At 42.3% G+C, this 25,411-nt stretch overlaps 1 protein-coding gene and 1 long non-coding RNA gene across 5 annotated transcripts in view; one reads left to right on the top strand and one right to left on the bottom strand.

Annotated features, from left to right (window-relative positions):
- KCNAB1 (potassium voltage-gated channel subfamily A regulatory beta subunit 1) overlaps positions 1-25,411 on the top strand; it is a gene marked incomplete at its 5' end in the record, with an annotated part of 237,651 nt that overhangs the window by 164,556 nt on the left and 47,684 nt on the right. For all 4 annotated transcript variants that reach the window (XM_084639176.1, XM_084639177.1, XM_084639178.1 and 1 more), the window contains 5 exons: positions 9,435-9,472; positions 16,317-16,396; positions 19,159-19,203; positions 21,917-21,961; positions 24,897-24,940. In XM_084639176.1, the coding sequence (XP_084495302.1) occupies positions 9,435-9,472; positions 16,317-16,396; positions 19,159-19,203; positions 21,917-21,961; positions 24,897-24,940 (252 nt within the window). The remainder of the gene's footprint in view (positions 1-9,434; positions 9,473-16,316; positions 16,397-19,158; positions 19,204-21,916; positions 21,962-24,896; positions 24,941-25,411) is intronic.
- LOC311526292 lies at positions 1,782-25,392 on the bottom strand. Its single transcript, XR_014712985.1, has 3 exons — positions 25,112-25,392; positions 24,880-24,996; positions 1,782-2,024 (listed from the first exon to the last, which is right to left on the bottom strand). It is a non-coding gene; the product is annotated as an uncharacterized lncRNA (long non-coding RNA).

Here is a 25,411-nt window from a genome sequence, read left to right as displayed (position 1 = left end):
GGCAAGCTTAGTGTCCTGACACTAAAAAAAATTATAACAAATTGTATTAATTTCGTAATACTCATTCACAGAATCACAGCGATGTACTGAATGCTGCAGGTACCAACTCCAGTGCACATAGGCAGGACTGACCTTCCTGCTAACCCATGGCAGATCAGTAGCATAGTAACAAATGAGATAACTTGCCTCAAGAGCTCCAATTCACTCATTCCCACTATGTGCCTATGGGTTTTCTTGCTGTCCAGTGTTGGCAGGTTTGGTCTCAGCCTTGCCAGTGTCCATTTAAACACTTTAATCTCAAGAGAAACTCTTGGAAGCAGACCAGTTCGGTAATTTAATAATTAGGCAAGTGTATATTAAATTCAGTGACAGATTTCTGTAAAGTGGGAGTTTGTTTTAAGCACTGATGTAGAGCCATGCTAATTTCACTTGTATGTAGTCCTTTATTTGGGAATTAATAGCTAGTGTATTGCTAAAAATAAATAAATAAAAAGTGGGTGTGTTATACAGCACTATATATTAATGATAGATTTGTAAAAATGCATGACTATCCTGTAAAGAATGCAGGAGGGGTCAAAAGAAGATCTTCACAGAGACTGGCTGTAACTTCAGTTTTGAACACTGTCTACAGTGGGCTGAAGACCAATTTAAGAAATGGAGTACTTGTGGCACCTTAGAGACTAACAAATTTATTTGAGCATAAGCTTTAAGAAACGTAATTTTAATGTAATTTAAACACAGTTCTAGCTAAATCACTTTCTAACATGGGGCTTAGTCCTGAAAACACTTCTGACCGTGTGCTGTTCTGCCGAAATCAGTGGACTATAATCAGTAGTAAGCACTATACTAATCAGTAGTAAGCACTATAAGCACTTGTAGTGTTCACAGGATCAGATCCAGGGTTTTGTGTGCCGCTGTGGATAAGGCTAAATGGTGTTAAATCACTTTTAATACCATGTTCTAGCCCCTTTCACTGTCCAGGCTAGAACCTATGTTTTTGTTGACAGTTCTAACACCATTTGGTGCCAGCCAAACCATGTTAGAAAATGTTCCAATTGCAACAGAGCTGAAACATGGTTCCTTTACTGTTTACTTTGGACTTTTTCTGTAAAATGTTGCACCATTGCATTTCTGCCAGCAGTAGTAATAGAAAGTACAAAAGGGTGGAGAAGGCTACAGACAGTTGCTGGCATTTTAACCATCATGTCATTTAACCTTTCTCAGAGAATATCTAGATGACACAGTAGTTAAAATGCAGGTGGGTGCTGGTCTGCACTTTTATTTATATTGTGGTGTCACCAGGTACCACAGTGCTAGGCACTGTACAAATATAAAGAAACTGTCCCTGCCCTGAATAACTTACAATCTAAGCAAGCACTAGTGCTGATAGCAATGGTGGGAAATTTTAGGGTAGCAATGGGGGAAAATTCTACAGTAAACATTGCCTCTTCAGTTCCTGGCTGAGCATACACAGGGTTATGATCTCTCACATTCTGTCCATCTTCTGGGTCAACAAAACACCACATTGAATGACATGAAGAGAAGAAAATGTGATTGTTGCTGGCACGCTGACAGTTTTGAACCCATAATGCATTCATCTCAGGGTGCATTTCTGAACTGGGTGCATGATTGGAATTTTTTAAAACAAGTGTTTAAAAGAATTATGCAAGCTAGAGAGCATTGAAATACAACTGGGATTCAAACATACAGCCCCATCGACATTTGATTCAGTGCACACTTCCATTTCATTGTGCAGTATGACCAATGGCCTTCAAAGTGTAATCTATTAGCGTCTCTGGTAAGTTTCACTTTGCAGCCTGTGCTGCAAGCAGAGCATAGAGAGGCTGAGGGAGCATCTGCAAGCTGGATATCTGACGCCGATCACTTGAAGAAAGAAGCAAACTAGGGAGGATATTTCCTGTGAGACTCTTGAGTCCTCTACAACTGCTGACCATGAATACGGGGATTGGAGGGGCTGAATGTCCAAGATCAGCATGAAGGACCACGAACGGAGGGAGCAGTTGCTGCAGGAGAGGCAAAGGGACAGAGATGTGTGGTGGGAAGTGAACCAAGACATTATGGCTTTGCTCAGGCAACAAACTCAGATGTCATAGGATATGATGGAGCTACATGCCCAAAGACCCTGGACACAACAGCCTTCCAAATCCATGGGAAACTCTATGGACACTGCTCCCTATATACCCCAACATGACAAGGGTCAGCATGGCATGAACCCTTTCTCCTGCCATTTCATGCTAGAGGAAAACACAGAGAACCATAACTACATGTACATTGACCTCTGATAAATAGAGGATGAGCCACCAAGCACAGTGCACTACCTGTTTTGCCACATGTTTAAAACACTGTAATATGTTTTTAATATGTAAAACTGTATGTTTAGTTGGTTTTTATAAGTTTGGGTTATCCCCTTATACTGCTGCTAACATGTTTTTATCTTGTATATTTGTACTTTATCTTAGTTTCCTGTATTTTTTTGCACACAATAAAGTTCTGTTTTTTGAAACACAGAGTACCTTTATTAATTTACCTTACCTTAGTTCCTCCTGTTCCATTGACACATTGGGCAGGCCTGTTCCTCCATTGACTACGTCACTCACTAATTGTGATACTTCTTTCTAGGTGATATCCGTGCACTTGTTGTCTTCTGCCAGCTTTTCCTTGGCCTTCCTCATTTGCTCTTTCCCTCATTGTAGGGTGACCACATTTCCCAAAGAGAAAGCAGAATGCCCCCAGCCACTCACCCAAGCTGTTCCACCCCCCACCGCAGGACTGTTGCCCATGGCTAGAACCCTTTTGGGGGGCCCTCAGGAGGCTGTCGGCTTGTCACGGGAACACTGCCGTGCCGCCTCCTCCCCCACCCGCTGGAACGCTGCATCCTCATAGAATCATAGAATATCAGGGTTGGAAGGGACCTCACCCCACTGCAGCTTGGCCTCCCCACTGGGGGAGGAGCGTCTGGCATCTCTGCTCGCCCCCCCCCCCACGTTCCTCCACATTGCACCCCACTTTTTTGACAAAAGTGGGCATTTGTCCTGTTTGCTCTTGCCAGCTGATCAAGTCAATAAAAGCAAACAGGACAAATGCCTCCTTCTGAGAGAAAAAAGTCAGGATAGCCGGGACAGGACTTTGAAAAGGGTCTGTTGCGGCCAAAACGGGACATATGGTCACCCTACTTCACTGGGTACCCAATTCCATGCTTACTTAGCATATCTCCCGTCTTCCATATGTTGTACATATCCCAAATACCTGAGCCCCTTCTTTCTTTGATGATATTTTTAACATGTCCCCTGCTCTGTCAGCTCCCGTACTCTGGCATTTGTTATTTTGTCTTTCCACAATATGTGTTTAGACCACTTATAAATGCCACATTACAAAATTCATAAGAGGCGTCAATAGCCCTCCCCTATTTAAACACTACACACACAGGCACACCAATTTACCAAAGTATTACACAACACTACTGTGGCTAATAGTTAAAATGGTCTTTTAAGGCCTTCCTCAGCTGTATAGCTCCTCAGTTGGCTGTGTCTGGCTGTTCAAATTCAGCAGACAGCCAGTCTACCTCACCCCTCCACCCTGCCTGGTGCCTTTCCCCCTTCGCCTCACAGATATTACATAGTACACAACATGCAGCTATAACATTAGGAATGTTTGCCTCACTGAGATCAAACCTAGTCATTAAACATCACCAGCAAGCTTTTAATCTACCAAAAGCACACTCATCAGTCACCTGTTGTTGAATCTTTCCTTGGTGCTGGGAAGGCAGCCAGTGTACAGTTTCATGAACGAGGGGAACAAAGGGTATGGTGGGTCCTCCAGAATCACTCTTGGCATTTCAACATCACCAATGGGATTGCATTGGTCAGGGAAGAATGTCCCTGCTTGCATCTTTTGGAAAAGTCCTGTGTTCTTTAAAGACTCAAGAATCATGCATCTTCCCTGACTAGCCCACACTGATGTCAGTGAATCATCCCTGCTGATCCACTAGCACTTGCATAACCCTGTAAAATTATCCCTTTCCCTTTATGTACTCACTGGCAAGATGGGATAGAGGCAGAATAGGGATGTGTGTCCTGTCTATTACCCCACCAGAGTTCAGGAAGCCTGTTGCTTCAAATCCTTCTATTTGATGCACATTGCTGAGGGTCAGAGTCCTTTGCAGCAGGATATGCTTAATGGCCCCTGCACAGTTGGATGACTGTGGCCACCACTGTAAATTTGCTGACTCTGAACTGATTGTCCATTGACTGACCAATAGCAATCCATATTGCAAGCTTCCAGAGTGCAATCGCCACTGACTTCACCACTGGGAATGCAGATCTCATCTAGTGTCCCCGTACTGGAGGGCTGGGGCAGGCTCAGCACACAGATCCAGGACCATGGCCTTTGACATCTAAAAGTTCTGCAGCCACGGCTTGTCATCCCAAACCTGCATTACGATGCAATCCCACCAGTCAATGCTCATTTCTTGGGGCCAGAAGCATCAATCTACCCTGTGGAGTTGCTCTATGAATGCCAGCAGCAACATGACATTTTTATTCACTGTCTCCATCAGCATCCAGTCATCACTGTCAAATTCTCTTCCTCCTTTTCACCACACCATTTGCTGTCATAGTACTCACTGACGTGCCATGAATATGGAAGAATCGTGCATCCTGTGTTAGCAATGGTCATTCGAATTGCACTGAGCTCTGAAGCGTCCATGTTTTGGTCAGAGAAATGGCGAAGACAGGAAAATGGCACACCATACTGTGCCAGTATTAAAAATGGCATGATAAATTATGGGATGGAATAAGCCTAATGGGATGGAGAAAATGGCAATGTGGAAACTAGTTCTCAGAAATCCCAGGACGAATTGCTGGTATCACACAAAGCAGTGCAAAATGCAAAGCACTGCATTGTGCCAGACGGTAGTGCTGGGCACTCTGGAATACCTACCCGTGGTGTACTGCATTTTCCATCAACACAACTACTCCTGGTGAGGATGTGCAGCACCAATGCAAGCAGTCAAGTGTGTGCGTGCCCATGTGATGTACAAAAGTGGGCGTCTGTATGCCAACGTAACTTACATTGACCAAACTTTGCAGTTTAGACGCAGCCTTAAAGACTTGCTAAGCTGGGCTGCTACACCCACTTCCTTTGTGTGGCATGTGCATCACTGGCTGCAAAGCAAAACTTATGAAAGGCTTGAGTTTTCCTTTGAAGCTCATTGATTGCACAGCAGCACAACAGGGTAGAGCTGTGCAAGAGAAGAACCAGAGAGAAATGACAAAGTGAGGAGCAGATCCATGGGGGATGTGAAGAAGGGTGAGAAGGCTAGACAACAGACCAGAGGGGGAAACAAAAGTAAAGGGGAAGGGCTAAAGAAGAGGGGTAATCAAGAGATGGGTAATGACTCTGTTACCAAAGATAAACTTCCTCTTACAATCTTTACTGACAGATCAGCAACTGAACATACACATCATGTTCTGATTTCAGCTGCACTGGTATAAATCCAGAGGCTCTCCAGTGAAGGAAAAATAATGTTACTTTGGGTTTATAGTGCAGCAACTGAGGTCAGTACTATAATTTTTTATCTTGGGAAATAGCTTAGGCTTGCTAAGGTAAATAAAAACCATTGTTCAGAGCAGATGGAATAGCAGCTGGCAAAGCAGTGGAGTGGTAGCACCAAATCGGGTAAATGTGCCTGGGTGGTGCAAGCAAAAAACTTCACTGCATGGTTCCAGAATTATTCTGATAGTTTCTGGGTGCACACGTTAACAAAATGAATGCATATGCATCAGGGACTATTATCCTCTTACTGAAAATGGGTAGATCATAACTGTACATCCATTCCTGCTAATGGTTTACTTCCAACAACTAGCATGGAAGTAGAGTTAAATGTCAGTTCTACCCTTCCCCCTGTTAATCCCTAACAGTCCTCAGAAATCAGCTAAAATGTTTGCGGATGGGAGGAACCAAGCTTGCTCAAAATGGCATAGCTCTTTCGGAATTATAAATATAGAATATCGACATTCTACAGAGAAACAATAAGCAGGCACCTATCCCAGTTTACAGATAATTTCAGCTTAAATATTATGCTGTAAATAGACAAGGAGGTTTTCAAAAGTAGCACTACTCCCATTTAAAGATGAGTAAACTAGTGCACAGAGAGATTCGGGCCAACTTCTTGAGGAAAAGATTGCAACATTTCTCCCACTGGCTGATTTTCTTTAAAAGAGTAGCTGCTTGAAGTCGCTCAAAGGGTTGGTATGTTAAAAGTATTTAAGAGTGTTAAAATGTTTCTAGTCCTGCCTTAAGAATCATTTCTTCCACGATGCCCACAAAAATAAACAATACTTTTCATGTATGTATTTAGATTGTGGTGGTGTCTACAGGCCTTATTGTATGAGGTGCTATACACGCATTGAGCACGAGGACGGTTCCTGCCACAGAGACCAAATCTTTTTTTTTTAAAACAGCTTTATGGTGAACCAAAAGATATGCAATTACCTACATCAAAAGTGTAAGCTTATTAGTTTCAGAGGGGTAGCCGTGTTAGTGTGTATCAGCAAAAACAACAAGGAGGATTTATGGCACTTTAGAGACTAACAAATTTATTTGGGCATAAACTTTCGTGGGCTAAAACGCACTTCATCAGATGCATGGAGTGGAATATCCAGTAGGAAGATATATATTAACACAGTACACAAGTATTCATTGTTTTTGCTGATCTTATTAGTGTAACTCTTGTCCTTCCATCCCGCCAACAGCCTCCTGAGGGCCCCCCGTTTGTTACGGAGTTTGTCAGGCCACTACTAAGCTGTAAACACTTCTATACGTTTCAAATGTGATTTTTGTGTTGAATATTTTGCACTTGATGCAGATTCTTCACTGGATAAAATCGCAAGATAGAAAGGCAAATATCCTGGCTATGTTTACCAAATCTCTTTTTCAGAAGTGCTAGCATTCCCCCCAAGGCATTTAGGTCAGCTTTCCATACATTGTCTGAATGAAATTAACCCTATATAATTTTCTAGCATTAAGGCCTGATCCTGTAATGCTTATTCACATGAGTAATCTGATTGCTGTCAATGGGAAGGTTTGCATGGCCAGGTTCTATATGGTTGAGTTTCAAATTGGAAATGTGTAATATATGTTGTTTTATATAAGTAGGCTCTCTCTATAAAATTTTAACTTCTAACTATAGTATAACTAACTCTTCCCTGTGGCAAATTCCTTGCTAAATGTATAGGTGCCCATCAAAAGTAATTGTGTCATCACATTTAATGCATACTACATGTACAAGTGTAACCATGAAGTTCATAGTAAAAGATTATTGTATCTGGATGGTCCTCATTCTTGTATTAAAACAATAACAAATAATTTTATATGTGGTGAATGTGTAATTCCTGAAGAGCTGCAAAAATAAGAACTGTGCTGTACATCAAACTGACATGGTAACTAGGTAACAAAGAGCAAATGGTAGTATGAAATGATTCCCTTTTTTCACACTTCAACACTTTGCTTTCCAGGTCATGTTGTGTAGGCTCAGATATTTAGGACAGAAGCAAGGGCTGTTAAAGCATATACTTATTTGTACTTATTTGCATATACTTAATTGTAGTATGCAGTGTGTGACTTTGATACTTTTTAGAGGCACGGTAATTTTACTTATATTGTCTAATTTTGACAGTAAAAATCCATACTTCGTGAAGCAACCTTCTAAATGATGATACCACAAACACTGTGGTTTAATAAATAGCCAATTAAATCATAACATTCACAGTTCCCACTGAAACACATACTCGTTAGAGAGACAGTGCTTGTTAAGAAAAAAATGACTCAAAGAATTTTTTGGAGGAGGGAAGGAACGGTCAAAATATTTTGTTTTGATAAAATCAAAATGTTGGTTTTTATTTAGACCTTTTATGATATATTATCTTATAGATCGGGGTGGGCAAACTTTTTGTCCCAAGAGCCACATCTGGGTTTGGAAATTGTATAGCTGGCCATGAATGTTCACGAAATTGGGGTTGAGGGCTCTGGCTGGGGGTGCAGGCTCTGGGGTAGGGTCAGAAAAGAGGAGTTCAGGGTGCGGGGGGGGGGGGGGTGAGGCTCTGGGCTGGGGTAGGGGGTTGGAGGTGCGGGCTCTGAGGTGGGGCGGGGATTAGGGGCTTGCGATGTAGGAGGGTGCTCCAGGCTGGGACTGAGGGGTTCAGAGGGCAGGAGGGGGATCAGGGCTGGGGCAGGGGCAGGGGGTTGGGGCTCTGGAGTGGGGCCATAAATGAGGAGTTCAAGGTATGGGTGGGGGCTCCGGGCTGGGGCAGGGTGCAGGGGGTGGGGTGAGGGCTGTGGCTGCGGGGTACAGGCTCTGGGGTGGGGCAGGGATGAGGGGCTTGGGGTGTAGGAGGGTGCTCCAGGCTAGGGCTGAGCGGTTTGGAGGGCAAGAAGGGGTTCAGGGCTGGGGTAGGGGGATGGGGCATGGGAGGAAGTCATGGATGCAGGCTCCGGGCGGCACTTACCTCAAGCAGCTCCCGGAAGCAGCATCATGTCCCCCTCTCTGGCTCCTAAACAGAGGCAATGCCAGGCGGCTCTGCGCACTGCCCCCTCCAAAGGCGCCGCCCCTGCAGCTCCCATTAGCCACAGTTCCCGGCCAATGTTAGCTGGGGGCGCGGTACCTGCGGACGGGGCAATGTGTATTGTCCCCTCGTTGCCCCTAAATTGTCCCAAGCACAAAAATGAGACTGGGAGACAAATACAAAGCAGCTGATCAGGCAGGAAGCTTGAATGGAGCAAGCTGAGTGCTGGGGCAGATCCTCAGCTAGTGTAAATTGTCACAGCTCCATTGACAGGCAGTGGAGCCACAACACTTGACACCAGCTGAGACTCTACCCCTGTGAGTGTGGAAACAGGAAGAAAGGAGAACGGAACTGGAAGCCAGAGTAGGGTTGTGCAGTCTTGAAAGCCAGAATTCAGAAACTTGAACTTGAGGGTTGGTTTAAGAAGAAGAAAGGCCTGTTGAACGTTTATGGAGAACGTTTATGGCGATTGCTAGGAGATAGGAAGATGAAATCTATCAATCCTTGACAAAAGTTTTCAGCAGAGCTTAGTATGGGGCTCACTTTAGTTTCAAGTCATTTTCAAACTGATTTAGCTATCAGCAGTGTGCTCTTAAGACATTTCATCCTCCTTCACACCAGATGGAAGAACACCCTACCTTTCTGTGACACACCCCTTTAAGAAATGAAAGCACAGACTTTCTGTGATTCATTGGCCAATTAAATTTAAACAAGCACATCTCATTACAGAGATTGGCCATTTAAAAAAAATAATAATCAAGAGATTACCTGAGGAAAAGTATCATAATTATACTGTGTACTGTAAATTTAAACAAAATCCTTAACAGTAACAAATGATTTTATTCTTTCTAGGGACATGGGTCACATTTGGAGGTCAAATTTCAGATGACGTAAGTAATGTTTGGTTGAAGTAAAACTCATAAAATTGAATAAATGTTTTGTACAAGTCAAGTCATAGCAGAATAAGCAGAGTCTATTTCTGTAACAGGAAATGACAGAGAATTATCATACTCAGGAACAGAAAGTTTGCACTTCTGCTACGTTTCACAAAGTCTTAGTGATTATGACATTTCCAAAGGTTAAATTTAATAAAAAAAACCTTTCCATTAAAAAAATATTCCAAACAGCTATGAAAAGAAGGATCAGCATTTACCTCTGACAGTTGTAATGAGAATCTGATTGTTCCCACAGTAGATGTATGACTTTTTTTTTTTTTGGCATAATGTAAGTAATCCAGTACAGTCATAAATATAGGCACAGTGTCAGCGTATAATGAGGTGCCAGATGATTTTTGACATAAAAAGTATAGATGAAACAACTGAAAATATCTTTGGGCTTTGCACTGACAACACTGACTCTTGGCCGTAACGGATGGTTCTTAATCTCTGCTAATAACCCTTTGAAGGTGCTGTGTAACTGACATATTTTACTAAGCTTTGGGAACTTCATGGACATTAGTTATCCATAACAAAAACTTGCAGCAGCCTCACTCGAAGCACCAGGAGAGAGAAAGTGTCAATAACCTTGGTGGAAGGAGAGAAGTATTGTGTGTTAAGATGTAGAGGATTTTCTAGAAGAGAGAGAAACCATTTTATCTTACAAATGGTGTGTAAGGGACTGATGAAAATATACAATAGCATAACAAAGGGGATTCTTCTTTATATTGCAGTGTTTTAAACACAGAGGGTAAAAACCTGGCCCCATTAAAATCAATGGCAAAAATCCCATTGACTTCAGTGGGCCAGCATTTCAACCTGATCAGCTATTTGTAGGATCAGGCCTTTAGTTATCACTGATATTGATCATTTAAAAACTCCTCATGACTTCTGGTGTTTGTCTTTTCATATGCAGCCTATCAGCTAAAACTAGAGTTGGGCCCAAAACAAAATCCAAGATCTGAACCTCTGCCCCTCCTCTCCAAAACTTTGGGAAAGTTCAGATCTGAACTCTGCAGCTCAGGTCCATCTCTAGTTAAAAAGCAAATCTAAGTAAAACAGTTTGAATAATTGGTGCTTTCAGTTTTATAGAACTCCTGCCTTGGAATTCTGTGATTCAGTCAGTCTAATCTTCCACATTAAGTCAGGGGACAAGGGGCTGAACTCATCCCTGGTTGAAGTGCATTGACTTCAGTAGGCTTACTCCAGGATATATCTGGCCTAATAAGTCTTGTACTCTCACTTATCTAAATGTGGTCATTTTAAAACATTTAATATAGAAAAAAACTATTTCAAAATACTGATGGAACTTTGGTTCAGGTCTATCCCAGGTTGGAACAACCCAAAGTTGTTATCTGATAGCTTCTCAGTGGCCATTGTGAAGTGGGTTGGTGGTCTTGGTACTTTTTTTAGATGGCAAGTGTCTGTCAGTCACCACTGCATTCGAAACTAATTTGCATTCTACCAAGGACTGAATGAGCCATGGACTGAATTCCTCTGTCATCCCTAGAGGCACTCCTTCTGAGTGGGAGTTGTCATATTGGCAGGACCATATGGGGAAGCTCACATTACTATGATCTGTCTGGTGGATCCATAGAAGACTTCAGTCTCCAAGGCTGTCAACCCAGCATATTTCATAAGTGATAAATTCACTAAAAATCAACACAAACGGAAAACCTCTCTTCAGTAAATGTTAGGAATCAGATAGAGTTGAATGGAAAATGATGGGGTTTTAGTATCCTATGAAATTTATTGGAGAATTATATCCCTGCTATAGAATTTTATAGGAAGGTTAAAAAAATTAAGAACTATATCCTTTCTATATTACATTCCATAGAGTTACAGATGAATATCTATAGGACCCTATTACATTTCTATTGGTTTCATCTCTATTAACTGTAAAAGTTTCTTTTCCTGCAGGAAAGAAATTTCCCTTAACACAGGTGAAAGGGATGTTGATATAAATCTATATTCTGGCTCTTCTTGCACTAATGCACAGATATCGTGTGCATATTACTCGGGCTTGTTTTACTGTGGCTTGTAGAAGCTGCATGAGACTAGGTCAGGTCATTATGTCTATCACAAATGGGCCATGTCCTTATTTCCTAAGCAAGACTCCGTAATGTTCCTCCCTACAAAACATCATCTCAGAAGGTTTGTGGGATAGCCAGGACTAAAGTAGACTGGGGTTCTGTTGTGATTATTGGGCCAACAGATTTACCCTAAATTCAACTGTGAAAAGTATAGGAAAGTTCATAAGATGTCACAATAGCCTATGACTTTTTGCCTGCCTGAGAATTAATCATGCAAAATAAGTGAAGTTTTTTCAATAAATCAATGCTATGAACAGGTGCCAGAAAACCAGGCAGAAAAATTGAATTAGCCCAAAGAAAAATGGCCTTTTGACCATAGTAAAGGGCTATGGTGAGATCATACTTTGTAAACAAGAAAATGTGAGAATGAAGTCACCTATGCCAAGTTTGGCTTTATGGAAATGAATTTAACTTAACTCCTTTTGGGGGGTCTTAAAAAGAGACATTGGGAAAAAAAGAAGAATCTTCGTCCCCCCCAGTGCATCCCCCAACCTGCCAGAACTGCAACTCATCTCGACTCATTTCAGCTCCTTCAACCTGAAGTCATGAGGAGCAGATCAGGCCAAGGGACTTTCTTCCTGAGAGGAAAGCAGGCTGGCCGTTGGTCTTGTTTAAGGAACTTTGGTTTTCAACTATGAGTGCTGAAAGTCAGCATATTATCCTGGGACCAACATTGCTAAGACAACAACAGTGCATATCACATTATCATGACATCCAGTACTCAGCCTGGCAGTGGGGATATCTAATTGCCTGCACCGCAGAGGCACATAAGATCCTGTATTGTTTTCCCTTCCCTTTTTGAGTTGCTTTTGCCACTGCCCCCCTCTCCCTCTCTTCCTATTCTATCTCTCACTCTCTTGGCTTTTCATCGAATCCCAACATCAGCTACGCTGCATTCATCCAAGCCTGTCTTGTCTAAGGAGAAAGGATCCAAAGAGATGACATCCTTGACCAGAACATGAACCAGAGTCCAAGCAGTAGGTGTCATGCTCAACTTGCCAGCCAAAGCATCCACTCCAGTGGTCCAGTATTCAAAAAAACATCATTGACAGCCATATTTCTCCCACCTTTTCTATCCTGTCTCTCATCCACCGTGTGTCTATGTTGAAAACAGGAAAAATGAATGCCCGTCGCACATCAGGACTGAGAGTAAAATTAACTTTCTTTTTCATCAAAGGTTGTTTAAAAAAAAAAAAAGAGACTGATATTTTAACTCCAAAAGGAGAGAGACTTTGACAGGGTCTAACTAAATTTGTTTTGCATGATCACTAAACCACAGTTTTAATATAAATTCTTGTTTTAATTCTGTGCTCCTTTTTTGTGTGTTTAATCAATAAACTTTCATCTTGAATGAATGCTTTTGGGAGTTTGCCAAGTAACCGAGTAAAACCAAGGCCTTTGTAGAAAATAACCATGACCCTATTGCTGTTAAATGTTAGAGTGAAAGAGTTTACAAACACCTTTAACTCTGTAGGCCTTTGAGGTCAATATCAGTTCTCCACCTGCCCCCAGATTTTCAGGTGTGCATTTATATGCAAGCCTAGCCAGACCTTGGGCCTATATGGTGTGTGTGGAAGAGTGCAGTGCTGCATAAAACTTCCACTATCATTTCCCATCAAGCAATAGCAATGACCCCAAGAGGACCAGTATTTCCTCTCTGCAAAGTGTGTGATTCATGATTTCCTTCAATCTAGGGAGCAGAGTCCAAAGGGCACTCCTAAACCTGGACTCCAACATGCTGACTTGTGCATGAGCTTATTTTTACAGGCAGGAAAAGTTGCCATTGATTTCAATAGGATTATTCAGGTGTGTGAAGTTATTTGTGCAGGGTTAGGACTGTGATTGCAGCTTGCTACCCATCAAGTTTTCATCTGAAACGCCATATTTTAAAAACATTTTTAGTGGTGTGTTTGGTGTCAGATTGTAAGTACCATTGTGGCAGGTTTGAGTCTATTTTGAATAAGTTAAGAAAAAATACCCAGTCTTGAAATGTCCTGCTGACACAACACTCCTACCCTGCTCCATTTGTGATTCTAATTTTTCAGTGCTTAGGAATTCATCCTAAGTCTCTGAATTTTGTTCTTCTGGGAGCACATTTTCTGAGTCTCGATTAAAAAACAAATCAAGTTTATATTCTATAATATTGTAGATATTCTATACAGTATGTATCATTTAAATATTTTATATATTGTATCCTCAGTTCAGGACACACTGAAATGGTAGATATGTCTTACTTCCTCTCATATTCTGATGCACAGGTGGGCAGGAATACATGGTCAATATTTCCAGAAGGTGAGTAGTGATTTTTGGGGGCCCAACCTGAGACTCCATACAGTATGAGAGGAGCTCAGCACTTTCTGAAAATCAGGCCTTTTTAAGATGTCATAAGCTGGGCACTGAAAATCAAGGCACCCAAAATCATTAGTCACTTTTAAAAATCCCATCCATGTATTCCTTGGGGATCCTATCATAACCACACTGACTTCTGGGGATTACACTCCATCTGAGACATGAAATTAAGTTTCTAGGAAAGGGGTGCCTCTAGGAGCTGAAGAAATTTGATTCCTCCTGATATTGGGCAGCTCTGTTAGCTGGACCACTGAGCCAGCCCACTTTACATTTCACAATCCATTTTGGTCAAAAACCAATTAACCATATAACTAACTGGGGCTGGCTGTGGTTGCTTTAAAACAATTGTTTTCCTTTAGAAAACCGGGAGAGTCTGAACTGCTGGTTCCTCTTCATCCCTCCTTTTTGCTGGCCAGGGCTCTGTGCTTCGTTGCAGCTGCTCTCCATTGAAGCACTTGATGCTTTCAGAGGAGCGCAGCAGTGATTTGGAAATGCAGCGCTGTATTTTAATAGTCCGTTAAAATTACCAAAATAAAACAGTGCACAATCAATTCACCGCTGCAGTGCTGCCATTCACTTCAACTGGAAAGCAGCCGAAACCAAGCAATTACCTTAAAATCAGTCCAGTTTGTCTTCCAATCTCCTGCACAAAGAGCAAAAGAATAGCGCAGATGTGCAAAAGTCAGACATGCTCCTAAGTCTCCCTTATTAAACAATTGTAGGTCCAGGGGATGTTACAAGCAGCTGTAGTTCATCTCACACCACATTCTGTCTCCTTTGGGAACTGCAAAATGTATATCAAAGTCCAATGTCAGCTGCAAAAACTGCACGGTGTATTTTGCAGAAAGAAAACTGTTACTTCAGATGTGTTGTACAAACATGTACGCCACACAAACAGCCTTGGCCATAGCTGCTGTTATTGCTTTGTACGCTAATAGGACGAACAGGGCTATACAATTCCTCTTTACTAGAAGCAGCAAGGAGTCACGTGACCTTCATAACAGCCTTTAGAATGGCTAGGCTTGTCAGCCGGCCTTAATGACTGAGGGAAAGGAAAGAACTAAGCAGGGCTTGTGGAATTGTTGTTTTTATTAGATATATTTCCTGCAGTCTAGCTGTTGTTGAAAACTCACACAATCGCCATGTTTAAGCAACATCATTGTGTTAGAAACCAACAATGGCAATTACATTCAGTGCTACTTCCTCACCTAGATACTGTATTGCAGCATATCCGAGGGTCAGTCTCTGCTCAGTATATATGTATAACTACTACAAATGCCCATGGGAAATTCTCCTCTCAGGTGTAATTCCTACCCCTCCTCCACACGTACTGGGGTTCTAGATGGCGTGCAACCCATGTGTTTCTCGGGTAGTTGTGCAAGAGACCCTCTGCAGTAGGGAACAGAACTCTGCAGCAGCTTAGCAGCCTGTAGGGGAGGATTCTTTCCCCCACTTCCCTGCAGAGAATCCGAGCACACGTGCTGCGTATTCGGGCTGAATGCTGACTGCCACTCCTTCAGTAACACTGGTGAAAATCCAGGGAAGCTTCACTGCCTTCAGTAGATTATGTTGGATTTAAACCTGTGAAACTGAGAACAGAATTTAGCCCTTTGCTTTTTGCCTGTAACAACTTATGTTGGCTTAAGAGCAGTGCCCAGGCACAATGGGACGATTTAAGGACACAGCCTTAAATCAGCCTCAATTCCATTGATTTTTGGTATGTGCTGCGCTGCATTCCCCCATCCCAAGCCACAGATGAGGCCCTAACATACCATAGTCACCATTAGGAACACTTTCCACTTAGTTCTGAATGCAAGTCAAGGTGTTAAGACTGTTCCATAAAGCCCTGTTTGGTTAATGTCCCAGCTACCTGAGACTGCCTCTCCACTCATGCTTCTGTCACTTTTGAAATCAGCTGAGATGCTCCTTCAGCCCCTAGATTTGAATATCTGTGGGACGGAGTCAGGGCCCTGTGGATGGTGGGCCTTTGGCTCTGGAACTTGCTTCCCCTACTATCTGTCACAAACTGCCTTCTGGCCTCCTTTTGTCTGAATGTAGTATGGGGAATTCTGGGGTTTCATGCTGGTTTCTACGTGAGTCAGTAAATTCTATTGCATTTGTACATGCACTGAGTGACACTGATTAGAGCACTATATAGCTAAAAATAAATAAATACACTTGGGGATATATCTGACCTTTGGATAACAGGGTTTTAATTAACTCTGGTTCAGATAATCACGTTTTGACCAAAGGTCCACAGCCCTGCTCCTTGGGGCAGATGGTGAGTAGCATGTCAGGCATGCTGGGGATTGTTTCTGCAGCCACTTGACTAATCGTATGTCTCTGGCTTCCCTAAGGTTGCTGAACAGCTAATGACAATCGCTTATGAGAGTGGAGTAAATCTTTTTGATACAGCGGAGGTGTACGCAGCTGGAAAGTAAGTGTGTGTGTGTGTGGCTCAAGGTGTTGGAGTGTTCTACGCAGCCAAGTTTCACTTTGTTTAACTACTGTACCTATTTATTCACCACCAACCTAACTCAGCCTTTAAACAAATGCAACTACAGAAGTGTATCAGGTTCTATTTTCAGTTACTCTGGTGTAAATCTGGAGTAACCCTATTGACTTTTATGGAGTTACTGCAGATCGGCACTAGTGTCATTTAAGGTTTATTTTGACATATGTAAATGTATACTGGGACGCACTGGAGTAGTGCACTAAGACACTTCATAGGAGGATGATCTGCCTTGGATTTTGAGTGTTCCCAGTTTAGTTATGTGTTCAAACTCTAGATTAAACATCCTTGCAAACAAGAGCAAGTCACCCAACAGGGGGCCTTGCTTGTAGAGGTCTGATGTCCTACTGCTTTGCCAGTGTGAAAGATTGGCTTTAGAAACAGGTAAACCCTGATGTTACATATTCCCCTTTTATGAAATTCAGTTTGATCCCAAGTCCCTTTGTGCCCCCAGCCTCTTAGGAAGTTATTGAACTTCACCCCAGTTTTATCTCGCTAGAGGTTTTGGGGGTCCCCCAAGAACTTAGTAAAATTGGGGTTTAGCGTATACCCAGGGTAACAAAGTGCCACAAACTGTGTGAAAAGCGGGGCTTTTCTTTCATAGTGCTTCTTGTGAAATGTTTTTTCCTCTCCAGTTTTCAGAGTTCGCTGGGTGCTTTTTAAGGTTCTACCATACCATACAATACAATGAGCATAGCTCAGGTTTGCAGACTTTGACAAGTCTTTCAGCAAACCTGGCCCAAGCTCCTGATTTGGCGATTGGATGTGAAAATTTGGCACTCCCCTCCAGGTGAAACACTCACCATGCTGCCGGGGTGATTTCTGCTCTACTCCACACCCTGCCCTTGTCCTACAATGATACCTTAATAAACACCATTTTTCTAAAAAACAAACGCTGCTTATGTGGAACCTCATATTTCCTGTGAGAGAGACTGGGACATCTGTGTTCTTTTTTCCTCTTCCACCTCTCAGGCAGGCACCTATCCTCTTGCCAGGAATAGGGTACTTGGCTGCATTTTTCCCTGTTTCAACTTGAGCAGGGAACAGAGAGGGCTCCATATGCCGGGCCACCTCCTAAAGAGTGCATTAATCACTTCTGCAGGGCCTACAGCCATGGCCATCTTTAAGCTGGGGGCAGAGGGGTGGGACTCTTTGTCCAGTGTCAGTTATATGTAGTTACATCAATGCCATTGTGCTGGCAAAGAAGAAAGTGGTCCCCTGCCAAAAACTTTTAAAGCAAGTCCTGATTTTTTAGTGGAAGATAATGGGCCAGATCCTCAGCTGGGTAAATCATCCTAACTCCATTAACTTCTGTGCCAGTTTATACCAGCTGAGATTCCAGCTCAGTATCCACACTGAGAAAATAAACAGAGAACCTATTTTGGGTTCCCATTCTCGAAGGAGAGAACTGGATTAGACTAACAAGTCTAAGTGCATTGCTTGTATCTCACATGTAACCTACTCTGTGCATTTCACTATTGATGAATAGAGCCCCTCCCCGGCACATTGGAAAGTTGGTGCTTGTAGTTCCAGCCCCGGAGTCGGTGCCTAGACAAGGAGCTGCATAGTAACTTCTGAAGAGCCGCATGTGCTCCGGAGCCACAGGTTGGCCACCCCTGCTTCAGAGAGAGGGCATTTTCCTGCAGTCTCCACTACAAATAAATCCTCAGTCTGTTCTCTTCTCTCATGGGCTCCCTGATTCTTATAGAAAAACCAGCACTTAAAAGTGCTTTCATCCCCCTGGTTTGTGTTCACTACATTGCTCCCCTTCATTTCACTCTCTATTCAGCTCTGTTTCTTGCATGGACAAAATGACCTTCAGCTGACTTTGTGTACACACCCAAAATGTCATGGGCCAGATCCTGGCCTCCATGAAGGTGGCTTTGTACCACTCAGCCTTAAAACTGACTAACTTTAAAAAGAACAAAGCCCTACTTGCAGGGTTGTGTTTTGGATGAACGTGCCCTGATGCACAATGGGGCTGAAGGAAGAAAACCCTAACATCAACACATGCTTCAAGGCGATACTGGCAACGTAGTCTCTGCTGGCCATTCTCCCATTTGTGGGTAACAGGCCAACTTCCCTCCTCCACATCCCCCGGTGTAGACCCAGTATAGATGTCACTTGAGCAGTCCTCACTCAGGCTGATGCACAGTTTCTCAGCTGCCTGGGTCACCCGCCCAACAGAATGACATTTCTGCAGCATTTGGGCCATATGGGCCCGTGCAAGACAGTTAAGGATTTGGCTTATAATTTTCTGCAATGTGTTTGGTAGACATTCTATAGCTAAATTGAAACTTCAGTGTGTTTCTGACCAATCACTGTCTGACTTTGTGCTGATGTTTGGAGAGGGGAGAAATGCCATAATTAAAAACAAATCAGTTGACTTTACAAGTGTGACATTTATATTGATTCGGCTTAGCACAGGGCACTGAATTGTTAAATTCCAACTCTCTGCCTCATAAGGTCAGTGCAAAAAAGGCACATTCAGGTCAGCAAGGACATGGGGCAATGTGTCAAACAGAAAAAAATAAAGGTTGAATGTGAGCAGATTTTTTTTATGTTACGTATCGGTGCTTATGGCAGAGACTTCCAATGAATAATTGGTTTCATGGTTTACTTTATGTTGAGTGCATTCTTGTCTTTAAAGTATTTTATACTCAAGTGCATTTTTTTTTCCTCCCCAGGGCTGAGCTGATTCTGGGAAGCATAATCAAAAAGAAGGGCTGGAGGTACTGTATAGATTTTAGAGCCTGCCTGACAATTACTGCAATTGAAGTCAATGGCAAAACTCCCTTTTACTTCAGGGGTAGAAGATCAGGACCACAGAACATATCTGAATTCTTTTGTTTTAAAAAACAGTAGCTTTTTTAACATGTGCTGGATCCGGTAGCTGGTTGGAAAAGCTGGAATAAAAGTCCTAGGCAGAGCTGGTGGCACTTCCTATTACTAAGATTGCCCGATGCTTCCTGTTATGAACCCCTGTTTTCAGTTGTGGTTTATAATTTTGCCAAACTTCGTTTGGGATAAAATTTTCCATAACAGGTGTCTGTCTTGGGCAGAAATTTTTTTGGAAAGATTCAGCCATTTTTGAGAACCGGGTTGGGAAAAAATATGTTGTTTTACTGTTAGGAAAAGTTAGAAAATACCAGAATTCAGGTTTTCTGTGCAACCGTAATTCAGCTCCCTTGGGTGTTACATTATGATACAGTCTTTAATAGCATCATTGTCACACTATTTTTTTCCATAGGACCCCTGCCTCCTTCAGTGCACAGTATGGACCTGTTCTGGGGATCAATCAGGTTGCTGTGAAGGAGACTTTTGTCTGTAGGTCTCCAGCCTCATTTGTTCTAGAAGCTGGAATGTGCAGTGATTGAGGCAGGGGATTGCAGGAAGAGAAAGGATGGGCTCCTGGTTAAGGCAGTTGAATGCTGCTCTGGAAAACTGGAGGGTGTTTTATCCCTACCTTTTCGACAGAGTTTCTATGTGATGCTGGGCAAGTCACTTAAACCAAACTTTTCATAGGTGGTCTCTAATTGTGTGCTCCTCATTTTCTGGGTTCCCGGCTTGAGACTGCTTGACTTTGCAATCTTAGCAATGGGTTTTTTTCCCCATGTAATGTTATATATAAAGAGATAGAAAGCATGATGGGATTTCTTTTTGAATACCTCATATGAGATTAGACCTAATTTAAATGATTCATTCATGTGTGTACACTAGAATGTATTTGTGTAGCTTAAGTGGCATTTACATGATCTTTAAAGATCTCCACTATCTGTCCTGTTCATCCCTTCACTAATCAATGATCCCAATGGCATTCCAATTCTCAACACATCAAATATAAGTATACTTTAGTGGGATGATTATTCAAGAGAGACTCAGTGTGCTGCAGAACAAAGTACAAATAAAAAATCCTGTAGCTGCTCTATATCATTAATCTCTTCAGGATCTATGCAGCATTTTAAGAGCTACTCTAAAATTAAAATAATTTTTATTATCTTAAACAAAAATGGGGAGATTTTCTAAAAGGATGCCTAAGCTGTACACACTGCTACATGTTTTTGCCCCTTTGAATATATTCAACGTAGGCACCTGGGGCACATTTTTAAAGGTATTTAGGTGCCTAACTCCCTAGGGAGTTACAAATCTGTCCCCTAGGGATAAGGTCAGAACCAGTTCTTTTTTAAGTCAGTGGCAGAAATCTCATTGACTTTACCAGGAACAAACCCCTGTTCTTGAAAACTTGCCCCCAAAATGTTCAGGTTTGTTTATGTAGTGCAGCCGTTTTGTTCAACTATACATTCTGTGTGTGCATATTTAATGGAATTCACTGTCAGCAAGTGTGTCTAATACTTGCTGTGTTATTTTCTTAAGTATTTTAAACTATGAAACATATTTTGTTTAATCTTCCTTGCTGCAGTCCTGCACCTGATTGAAGTCAGAACAAAATACTGGGCCCTGTTCAGTGTTCATTTAAATCATTGGGAGCCTTTCTATTGATTAATAGCCATGGGTCAGGCCCTTGGAGAGCGGTTGACAAAGATTTTGTTGTATACAGCAAAGTATTTTCCAGCCAATAGATCTTTGTTTTAGTAATACAGTACATTGGAGTTTATAGACAAACTTAGCAAATGGATCATTCTTTTGGTTTTAATATCTCAAGGTCACTGTATAACAATATTCATACTGCTTCTCATTAAAGTAGTTTCATAACAGTAATTTACATCAGATGCTTTTGGTGACGTTTTCTACACTCTTTTCTCTTGACACAGCAGCATTATTGAAATCGCCAGAATAGTTTGATGTTTATCATTAACCACTGTGGGTTCTTGTGACACTGTAATGCCTAACTGCTTAGCAGCAGCTACAGGCAGAGCATGTTTTGTTTTTCTGGAAGAGTTAAATGCTGAACTGAGCATTTCTGATTTTTCTCTCACTACCATCACTTTCACACTAGTTAACTCCATTGATTTCAATGGAGTTGCAGCTGATTTACACAGTTGTGAGAGGAGAATTGGCCCCTAAATCTTAAGGAAAATACTAACTTTGCTTATATCTCAGAGTACAGAAGCTACTTTCCTTATTTATTTTAGGGTCCACATTTTGTTTACAATGTAACAAGGTTGTACTGCATTATTGATCAAACAATGAAAGTTTGATCATCTACGCTTGGACTGGTATAAGAAAGTGTGTATATATAGTTATTCATTAGAAGCAATCAGAACATAGAGCCATAGTTATGCATTGTCCTCCAGGCTAAAGTTAAGAACCTTCAATTGAGAGTCTCCTTTGAAGACAAACCTTATGACTGCTTTAGCTGTAAATAAAAAGGAATTGCCACTTTGGGAGTGGAACAACACCTAAAAAGGGTGGCTTTTGTTTTGATCTTTACTCCATATGCCTGTTAAAAACAAAATTGCAACCCACTTTCTTTTTTATGTATAGGAGGTCCAGTCTGGTCATAACAACAAAACTCTACTGGGGTGGAAAGTAAGTTTTATAATTGTTTTGTTTCAGATAATACAGTTTAATTCTGCATGGCTTTATCCATTTAAGGCAGGGGTGGGCAAACTTTTTGGCCCAAGGGCCACATTGGGGTTGCAAAACGGTATCGAGGGCCGGGGAGGGAATGCTGTGTCTCCCCAAACAGCCTGGCCCCTGCCACCTATCCTCCCCCTCCCACTTCCTGCCCCCCCTCAGAACCTCCAACCCATCCAACCCCATGTGCTTTTTGTCCCCTAACTGCCTCCCCCCGGGACCCCACACCCTATCCAACACCCCCTGCTCCCTGTCCCCTGACTGCCCAATCCCCAATCCACACCCCTGCCCCCTGACAGGCCCCCTGGGATTGCCGACCCATCCATCCCTCCCCCACTCCTTGTCCTCTGACAACCCTCTTCCAGGACCCCCATCCCTAACTGCCCCCCCAGGATCCCACCCCCTATCCACCCTCCCCCCCCGCTCCCTGTCCTCTCTGACCCCCTGGGACCCTACCCCCTATCCAATCCCTCCTGCTCCCTGTCTCCTGACCGTCCCCCTGAACCTCTGCCCCATCCAACTGCCCCCTATCCCCTGACTGACCCCCGGGACCTCCTGCCCTCCCCCCATCCCCTTACCCTTACCAGGCTGCTCAGAGCGGCAGGACAGGCTTATTTGAAAGCCTGGGAAGTGGGCGGGCACAAGGCGCGCTGCTTGCATGGCGGCGTGGCTGCAGGGGAGGGGGAACAGCAGGGGAGGGGCTGGGAGCGAGCCTCCTGGGCCGGGAGCTCAGGGGCTAGGCAGGACGGTCCCGAGGGCTGGATGTGGCCCGCAGGCCATAGTTTGCCCACCCCTGCTTTAAGGCAACCAAGTTATATACAGGTTAGTGAAATCTCGGGGCTAATTTATTCTCATTTGAAGATGACTTTTAAAGAAGTCAGTGCTCAACAAAGATATTAACCTGGCATTAGACCCTAGCAAATGGTACCAAAAGGAATAACCCCTCTGCACTCTTTTGATGCAAGATAATTAATTTAGATTGTTCAAGTACAGTCTCTTAAACTTCCATTTCCAAAACATGGATGAAATCAGAAGGAGCACAACCAGCATAATACTACGCAGGAGGAAAGCTGCCCAACCCTGCCAACATGATAACGTTTTATTTAACACGGGGTTAACTCAAACCCACAGGTCAGGGAGATATTTTTAAGATCACTCCCCGCAGTGAGCTCAGATAAAAAAGACCATCTTGTTTGAGATAAAAATGAGCCATTTCTCTCTCAGTGTTGAGCTAAATGAAAGAGAGTTTGCCCTCTGTTGTGGGCTTGAAGCACAAATTTTACTGGTTTCAGAGTAACAGCCATGTTAGTCTGTATTCACAAAAAGAAAAGGAGTACTTGTGGCACCTTAGAGACTAACCAATTTATTTGAGTGATCACTTTAGATAAGCTATTACCAGCAGGAGAGTGGGGTGGGAGGAGATATTTTTTCATGCTTTGTGTGTATATAAAAAGATCTTCTACACTGTCCACAGTATGCATCCGATGAAGTGAGCTGTAGCTCACGAAAGCTTATGCTCAAATAAATTGGTTAGTCTCTAAGGTGCCACAAGTACTCCTTTTCTTTTTGCAACTTTTACTGGCTGAATTTACTTCTGATATGTTACCAGTGTTTGAACTATTGGTTAAATTATTCAAAGAAATTTAACAAGTTTTGCTTTTCAAACTCTGTACAATCTTTCTGTCTGTCTGCCTTCCTTCCAATCTGATCTGTGCAGTGTATTTTGTAACACACTGAAATCAAAGTCTATCAGAATGTCTAAGAAAAAATGTAAAGTTTACTCCGTATCATAATTTATAAAAACTGCAACATGTGGAACTGGGAGGTTTTCTTTGGACATGTTCTATAAAAGAGTAAAATGATTTTGTCATTTCACTGAAGTTATTTATCATAAATTTTGAAGCTGGAGAGAGAGGATATAGGTTTTGGCTTCTCCAGCAGAGTCTGGATATAAATAAGAGAATGCTATGCATTTCAGTACTGTAGATTTATAGCAATGGTCTAGTTTTACTTTATTGAGCCATTGCTTTGCTTCAGACTCAAAATATGGTTGATATACTACAAACACATACAAAATTAAACAGTCTGTAAGAAAGATTATAAAATGTAATATTGCCTCTAAATCTAGTTTAGATTTGAAATATGGGCCACATAAAATGGATGTAATTTCTTGTAGTTTTTCCTTAGAAGTGAGATGTCTACAGAATATACACTACGCAAAGAGACTGTGTCATTGTTTAACAACTTTGGGCCTGACCCTGCAGTCCTTACTCAAGCAAAATTCCTATTGACTCATCCTAATAAGGACTGCGGTATCTCTGAAAACCCATATTAATTACTTTGTTGCAGTTCATAAAACTGACTGTATGTCTACATTTGAGGGAAAAGCAATTATTCTATTTTATATCTTTTTGGAATAGTTGTCAAAAGGTGGTGTGAACAAGAAAGTTTCAATAAGGTTGTTCTGAAGAGACCAGTTAGGACAGGGGATTGAATCAAATCCTAGTCCACCAAATTTAATTGAAGCTTATATTGGTTTTTGCTTCATCTTCCAATTAAACTTAATCACTGCATTCTCCCACTTCTAAAAGAATGATACATTGCATGTCAGGTTGTACATTACTATAGAAAGGATGAATGTTCCTCGGTTATTATTAATATGAATTTTGTTGCTTCTGGATGCTCTTGTCTCTGGGGTTTGGTTGTTTGTTCTCCAGTGAAGGGTAGCTCTGTTATTTGAGTTCTAATTTTCTCATTTCTCAAACATTCAAAGCTTGTTCTGACTGGAATATAAAATTAGCAAATCTAAGAACATCAGTTCTTTAGAAGTCTTATAATAATAATAACACCCACACTAATAGTAATTTTACCTGGTGTATCTTTGCAGAGCTGAAACAGAAAGGGGGCTTTCAAGAAAACACATCATTGAAGGTATGTGCTGTAAATGTGCCTTATCCATTCCAAGAATCCATCTGGCTTAAGGAACACTTTGAATAAGGAAAAAACAAAGATGAGATTCACTCCACTTGCATGAAGCCCAAGTATTCAGACTCAGTGCAGATGGAGTGTGAGGATGAAGAGAGGTGAAATTCACGTCCCAACCTGGGCCAGTGTGTAGAGCTGCTTCTCCAAACTGTGGGCTGGAATAGCAGTCATAGTCCCTCCATGGTTTTTTGGGCATTGGGACATAAAAGTGGATCCACAGCCCCTCCCCTGTGCTGGCCTCCCCCAAATTGATCTTCCATGCCGGTTCCATTTCTTGATTGGAGATCAGTTTGTGGCAAGCTGGGGCTTCTCAGGCACTCCACTGCAGCTGCTCAGCCAGCCAACCTCTTGTGCAGTCCCAGTTCAGTGCCCTAAGTGGAGCAGAGGGCCTCATGCTAGCTCTCTGCACAAGGGGTG

This window comes from Lepidochelys olivacea (assembly GCF_965140295.1).
Source record: "Lepidochelys olivacea isolate rLepOli2 genome assembly, chromosome: 9".
Lineage (NCBI taxonomy): Eukaryota > Metazoa > Chordata > Testudines > Cheloniidae > Lepidochelys > Lepidochelys olivacea.
This window is presented reverse-complemented; position numbering and strand designations above follow the sequence as displayed.